The sequence below is a fragment of the Stomoxys calcitrans genome, chromosome 4 (assembly GCF_963082655.1).
Source record: "Stomoxys calcitrans chromosome 4, idStoCalc2.1, whole genome shotgun sequence".
NCBI classification, from domain to species: Eukaryota; Metazoa; Arthropoda; class Insecta; order Diptera; family Muscidae; genus Stomoxys; species Stomoxys calcitrans.
The window spans coordinates 43,974,198-43,981,581 of NC_081555.1; the positions used below are offsets into that span (position 1 = coordinate 43,974,198).

General features: G+C 38.8%; 1 protein-coding gene across 2 annotated transcripts in view; it reads right to left on the reverse strand.

Moving 5' to 3' along the window:
• The window catches only part of LOC106080765 (cytokine receptor), a 69,167-nt gene extending 62,051 nt beyond the window's left edge, over positions 1 to 7,116 (reverse strand). The window contains exon 1 of one of the 2 annotated variants that reach the window (XM_013242293.2): positions 6,599 to 7,116. In XM_013242293.2, the coding sequence (XP_013097747.2) occupies positions 6,599 to 6,612 (14 nt within the window). In that variant the 5' untranslated portion in view covers positions 6,613 to 7,116. The remainder of the gene's footprint in view (positions 1 to 6,598) is intronic. The other variant, XM_013242295.2, reaches the window with a different exon arrangement.
• Positions 7,117 to 7,384: the final 268 nt, after the last annotated feature.

Sequence of the window (7,384 nt, forward strand, 5' to 3'; positions counted from 1 at the left end):
GTTTGGGTGGTCCCCCAAACACTTGGTCCGACAATTGGATATCAGATAAGTTTTCTAATCTTAAATCCTTTCATTTGAATCCCATATTGTTGTGATTGGCCTTTATACATATTTGGTAGGTACCCCATTCGAAATTTAGATGCCAATTTTTTGATTTTAGGTTACCATAAGAGGACACACAAAATTTCGCTTAAATAACACCACCTATTTTCCCGAGATCCGGCGATTTTCAAAATTAGGGGAAGGGGAGTCCCCGCATACCCTACACATGCTGCCACTTGCTGCACCGATTTTAAATAAGTGAGCTCGTAGTCCTATGTGCCCCGTTATGATACCAATAGCTATGCTGACCTTCTTCTTACTCCCTTTCAGTAATAGCATCGTCTTCTCACGATCTGGACCTCCCCTATAGGATTTTCACCGTCCTACCGATCATTTCGCTGTTCCAAAGGCATACATGCGCATTCGTCTCCCAGCCCATAACTTGGACTGCGCCGACCCGAAAGGCTTCGGGTTAACCAAGTTTATTGACGGCACCCCTCTAGCCTTCACTGCCAAACCACTTGTGAGATATTTATCGTAGATAATCAGCTATGTTCGAATGACAGCAAGCCATGAGATAAGAGAAGTACCCCCGCTATTCCTTAATGGAATCTTCATGGGCATATTTGCAATTTTGCGATAAGTAATGCCAATAGCTGTGTTCGGGAACTCAAAAATTTGTGCAAATTTGCACAAATTTGTACTGGAAGCCGTTCGCGTACTTTATTTGCCAGCAGAAGAGAGCGCGAGCGAGAAATGTTGACAGTTAGAAATCAGAGAACCTGCAAATTTCTACTGGGACTTTTTTTGCCAGCATTGTGAACGGATAGATATCTTCAATGATAACGAGTGTCCGTAGCCGCCACATGACCAAATAGAAAGCTCCCTTAGCCTCACATTAGTGGTCGTAGTAATTTATCTAACCACAGAATCCAGAAGCATTGGATGGTTAGTCCAAGGTATCTTTGTCAGCACAACAAGTGTACTTTTATACATCGTGATGACATGTAAAGCAATTGTAGTCCTATGCAGCCTTCGAAATGCATGCTGATGCTCGGCGTATGGAAATTGTCCAACGATGGCTACTGATGAGCAAAGGGAGATCGGTCTGTACGACTCCCCCTTTTTCGTGTCCTTTTCAGGTTTCAGTAGCGGGATCAGACTACCCATCTTCCAAACATCGAGCACTATTATAGTGTTCAGATAGGCTGAGGACAGTTGTAAGGTAATCTACTCCCGGCAGATACAGATTCTTCAGCATCAGTTTAGAGATTCTGCCTGGAATGAGCGCCTTGCCTGACTTGACGACACGGATGACATTCGTAGCTTCGTGCACGGTTGTTGTTGTTGTAGCAGTGTGTTTTACACTGAAAGACTCCATTGGGCCAATGAAAAACTCCATCGGGCCAATGCGGTATGTAGAACCGGCTGCCTTGGGATTGCACTGTAATTTATGACGGCTGTCCAGCGGCACGGAGATCATGGATATACAAATAGCTCCCCTTCTAGCCTTTTCACTCTCGGATGAATGAATTGATGTTCATCTAAGGAAAATACCTCAAAGTATAGACAGCATTTTTTATTGAAAAACAAGTAAAAAGGCAGCTATATCTAAATATGGACCGATCTAATCCATATTTGAGTCCGATGTTGGGAGGCCTTAAACTACTCACGGTTTCAAATTTCAGCAAAATTGGTTAAAAAATTAAGATTTTATGGGCTTCAGACCCTTTATCGGGAGATCGGTATATATGGAGGCTATATCCAAATATTGTCCGATCTAAAACATATTAAGGTCGCATGTCGGCAGGCCTTAAAAAACTTACTGTTTCAAATTTCAATGAAATCGAGTAATAAATAAAGCTTTTATGGGTTTCAGACCCTTTATCGGGAGATCGGTTTATATGGCAGCTATATCTAAATATAGTCCGATCTGAAGCCTTAAACTACTCACTGTTTCAAATTTCAGCAAAATCGGCTGAAAAGTAAAGCTTTTATGGGCATTAGACCCTTTATCGGAAAATCGGTCTATATAGCAGCTATATCCAAATATGGTCCGATTTGGCCCGTTCAAGAACTTAAACAGCGTGCATTAAAAAGACGTATCGGTGCCAAATTTCAGCTCAATATCTCAAATTTTGAAGGCTCTGGAGTGATTACAACAGACGGACGGACAAACGGACAGACACACGGACATCGTTGCATCGTCTCAGAATTTTACGACGATCCCAAATATTTATACTTTGTAGGGTCGGAAATTGACATTTCGATGTGTTGCAAAGGGAATGACCAAATGAATATACCCCCTATCGTACGGTGGTGGGTATAAAAAGTTTTCCTAGCAAGTATAAATAAAAACCAACCAAAACAAAAATCAGCTGTTTTTCTGCAAATTTCTAGTGGAAGTCATGCGCGTACTTTTGCTTGCAAATTTTTTACTCTCCTGCAAATTTTTACTGGAAAAGTAACAGACCTAATGCCAATCATAGAATTAAAACTCCCCTTTCTTGAGTTTTCGTTTACATGTAATAAGGCATGGTCATTGCCCCCAAAAAAAAACCAAATGACTCGCGGGAGTACCGTGGTACTTTCGGTGTTCAAAAAGTACCAAAGTATCAAAATTATCATCCCTGCTTCAAACACTAGCAGAGGTTTAATGGCAGCAAATTCGAATCAAGATTTAAAGCCTACGCAACGTTTTTATTTTTTGCCGAGCAATTCCAGGTACAAATTTCTTTATTAGCCCATAAGTAAACAAACTTCAGGGGAAACCATTCGGCAAATCGCTTATTGTTTAATATGTTAAAATTCCAATATTCAGGTGATAAGTTTTCACTTCGTAGTATTTTCGTTGTTTACATTTGGTAAAGTACAAAAAAAAGTCTAGCAAAACAAGACACAAAACCAGATATCATTTCGTAGAATTGCAAAAGTGAATGAAGAAAAAAAAAAAAACAAAACATAATATAAATGAATAATTTATAAATATCTATAAAAACGACAAAGCAACCAAAACAGAAACGCCAACATAAATATGTGCCAAACACAAGACACAGACACCATATCAGACTAGATGGTAAATGATGCCACAGAAAAATTAATTATTTTTGTTTGTTTTCTTTTTCTAAAAATTTAAATTAAAAATAAAAATTCTTAGAAATCTATTTTTTACGATTCGAAATAATTTGTTACTGATGCTTTTTTTGAACATATTTTTTGTGACTTTTGTGTTGTTGAATCGGCGGTGGGTCGATCGGTCGGATGATTGGTCGGTCTCGCAATACCTGTTTGAGAGATCAAAAGGAGAACTTCTTGTGTGTACTCTGTGTGTTTGTATGCGTGTGTGTGTGTGTATGGCTGCAGCCATTTGCAAAGGCACTTAAAAAGCTTTTAAGACAAATCACCAGGTGACAGATACGCGAAATGACACTAAATAAAGGAGAACTGTTATCTATTTATCTCGTAAGGTAGGTAGGTAGGTTCAAAAAAAGAAAAATTAAGCAACAACTCGCAGACTAAGGTCATGCTGAAGTAAAATATGTTTATATGTACATGTATGTAAGTACCTCAAAAGATCATATCCCTACAAACATTTCAAAGTGACTTTCTCACTCCCTCCCAGAATTGTTACTTTTGATTGATCTTTTCAATAGCTATATCTAAATATAAACCAATCTGAACGATATACGACACGGATGTCGAAAAGCCTAAAATAAGTCATGTGCCAAATTTCAGTGAAATCGGATTATAATGCGCCTTTTATGGGGCCAAGGCGAGATATCGCTCCATATGACAGCTATATCCAAATCTGGACCGATTACAGCCAAATTGAAGAAGAATGTCAAAGGGCCTAGAACATTGTAATGTCCCAAATTTCGACAAAATCGGACAATAAATGCTCCTTTTATGGCCCCAAAACCATAAATCGAGATATCGCTCTATATGGTAGCTATATCCAAATCTGAACCGAGTTGGGCCAAATTGAAGAAAAATGTCGAAGGGACTAACACAACGCAATGTCCCAAATTTCGACGAAATCGAACAATAAATGCGCCTTTTATGACCCCAAAACTTTAAATCGAGAAATCGGTCTATATGATAGCTATATCAAAATCTGGCCCGATCTGAGCCAAATTGAAATAGAAATAGTCGAAGGGTCTAACACAACTCACTCTTCCAAATTTCAGCATAATCAGATAATAAATGTGGCTTTTATGGGCCTAAGACGCTAAATGGGCCGATCGGTCCATATCTTCGAACTTAACCTGCTTATGGGCAAAATAAATGTTCTGTGCAAAGTTTCAGCTCAATATCTTTATTTTTAAAGAATGTAGCGTGATTTCAACCGACAGACGGCCAAACATGGCTAGATCGTCTTAGATTTTTACGCTGATCAAGAATATTCATACTTTATAGGGTCGAAAATGGACATTTCGATGTGTTGCAAACGGAATGACAAAATTAATATACACCCATCCTTCGGTGGTGGGTATAAACATAGATTTTTTGTTGTTTTGGACGCTAACTTCAAAAACCCCACACAAGAGTATGTATGTTTACTTAGCCTTCAGTTGTTGTTGTGTTCAATTTTTAGTCTGCTAGATTCTGTTGAGTGTCAAGACCCAGGAACTCTGCGACTAAGATGGGGTGCGTCCACAGGGCCTTCTGTAATGAAGAAAGGTGCGTAGCACAGAGGGATAGCAGACGCGTCACAATCGTAGGGTTTTCTGTTCAAATCCCAGTTAGGTAAAATAAAATCTTTGACTATTAATATCACTCTAACTGGTAAAAAAATATTTAGTTTTATTAATGACGTTGCTAATCGAATTGAAAACTTTTTTGGGTCCCTACTTACTCATTCATGGGTATATATCGCCAAGTAGGTATATATCGCCTTGAGTGCAGATTTAGTGACTCGCACGATCGAAAATGTTTGCAGGGTATGAGCACATGTATGTATGGATGTTTGCAACACTTATTTATGTATGGACAAACACTTTATTTTCAGCAAAAAAATATTATAAAGAGAATCACAATAATATCGAAAACACTATTTGGTATAAAGGCTTCCAAGAAAACAAGAGGCTAAAATCGTATTTCTTTCAAAAGTCTGGGATCCGCATATCCACAACCCACACGTACATATTTTTTTCATACGCACTGTAAAAATTTCAGTAAGATGGAGTAAACAGTGTTGCCATCAAATTCATGCATGTCATTCAAAGAAACAAAACAGAAAATTTTCGTTGGATTTCACAGTCGAAATAAGTTTATCATTAAACAGCACTAATATTGTACACAGAAAATATTATCCATATTTTATGCAAATAATACTAGTAGGTAATGTTAGGTAAGGTTGACGAGATCCGGATCCCTTATAAGGGTTTTTAAATCCCACCGACCGTTTCAATGTTCCACAGTGCTATATGCGCGTTCGTCGCTCATGCCAATTACTGGGACAGCATCAATCCCATGGCAGCCGGTTGTACGTACCGGATTGACCCGATGGAATCCTCCATCGGCAAGGGCTGCCGTCTCGGTGTTCAACACACTGCTACAACAACAACAACAATTGGGGCAGCATCGCCCTGCAAGGCTTCGCATTCACCAAAATCATTCGTCTGCCCTTCCGTTCTGCTTTACTCCGCTATGGCGCGGTACTAACATTTTTGAGGCATAACAATAGATTAAAGTTCTCTGGATTGCATTAGATAATTTCTAGTCTTACAGTATCTTCTGCTTTACAGCTAGAGGCAAGACCACATATTTTAGTCCCGCTCGGGATAGCTGGGAGCACCACACAAGCTGGAACATTGAGGTCCGATCTGTGTGGTATTTATTGCCGTCACGAGAAGCTTTGCTGTGAGTCCATAGGTTGCGGATAGTGGAATGCTCCATACGGAGGAGCTGCAACGGTAGTCGTGGACAATCAGCGGAGTCTCAGTGAGACGTCGGACGGCAACGCCTCTTGCACAAATACTGAGTGCCTATAATGATCGATGTGACAAGACGAGTAAATGGCACCTTTATATAAACAATGGCCAGCCTGTTCCCGCGGCGATGGGTCCTTTGAACCGGAACAAGCTTGCTCACCTACACGAGTTTGACGAGGAACTCCACTTGAAAATGTGGCTACAACAACCTCATATTTAAGAATGAAATGGCATCCCTGAGACATGTGGGTGAATTGATTATGTTTTGAATTTTCAAAAGAAGCACGTAAAGAAACATGCAGAGATGAAAACAAGTTTCATTGTTGTTGTTGTTGTTGCTATTGTTTTCCTATGTTTTACGTACATCACGGTACGATAGATTTCAGCTCACGTCCTGGTGGCCAACACAACAATAACAATGCAGCGAATACAAAAACAACAATACACCCTCAACATATTGAGTACGAACACACATGGACTAAGTTCAATTGAACTCTTAACGAACTGGCAATGATCTCCCTTTTTTCTGCAGTATGACCATCATGTTTGGCCAAGAATATTCATTAATTCTCATTTCCGCAAGAAAATATCAATACTTCACTTTATATGGCGCAAATACTTACATTGCGTTCATCATTACTGCTGTTAAAGATGAAAGAATGGTGCTTCCGCCGCTTTTCCTTATCGATGCAATGAAGTCTATTTCAGATTTTTACAATCCAACATATGTGTGTATATTCACCAGTTCTCGCACTGCATAGCATGCACAAAACAAAATGCACCAGTAATCAATTAACACAGCACTTAACTCTTCGTTGCACCACCAACCATTTATTTTGTTTTTCTTTCTTTTGAAAAACAAAATTTGAAAATTTTCACTTGCGTGCGCAATATCACCTTCCGTGATATAAATAGAACTTGTACTTCAGTACTCTTTTCTTTATCAAAATTTATCTATGCGAGTTATTACACTTGGCTCTTTTTCAACACAAGCACGCCTTATAAATCGAAAGAAGCATGTTATTTGTTTTATGTTACAGCATTTTAGCGAGCTAATTTTATTTTTAATATCTTTAATTTTAATATTTCCAGCTGAATTGTATAAACACTAGAAAATTGAGATTGATTGAAAGGCACAAAACACTTTGCTTTTGACATTAACATGCATGAGGTTACCAACGATTACTTGCTAGATGGCAGTACTACAGGGTGACACTTACCCAAAAAAATTCAGTATTACGGAAATTATAAATCGTTTTTAGCTACAATCGCCAGCATATTAACCTGTGAATAAACTAATTCCATCATGGAGGACGTAAATGGACTTCGTTCACAAAAGTGCGCATAGCTAATTAAAGGAGAGATTAACATTTTTATTTTGGTATACAATACTTAACCCAGAACTGCAC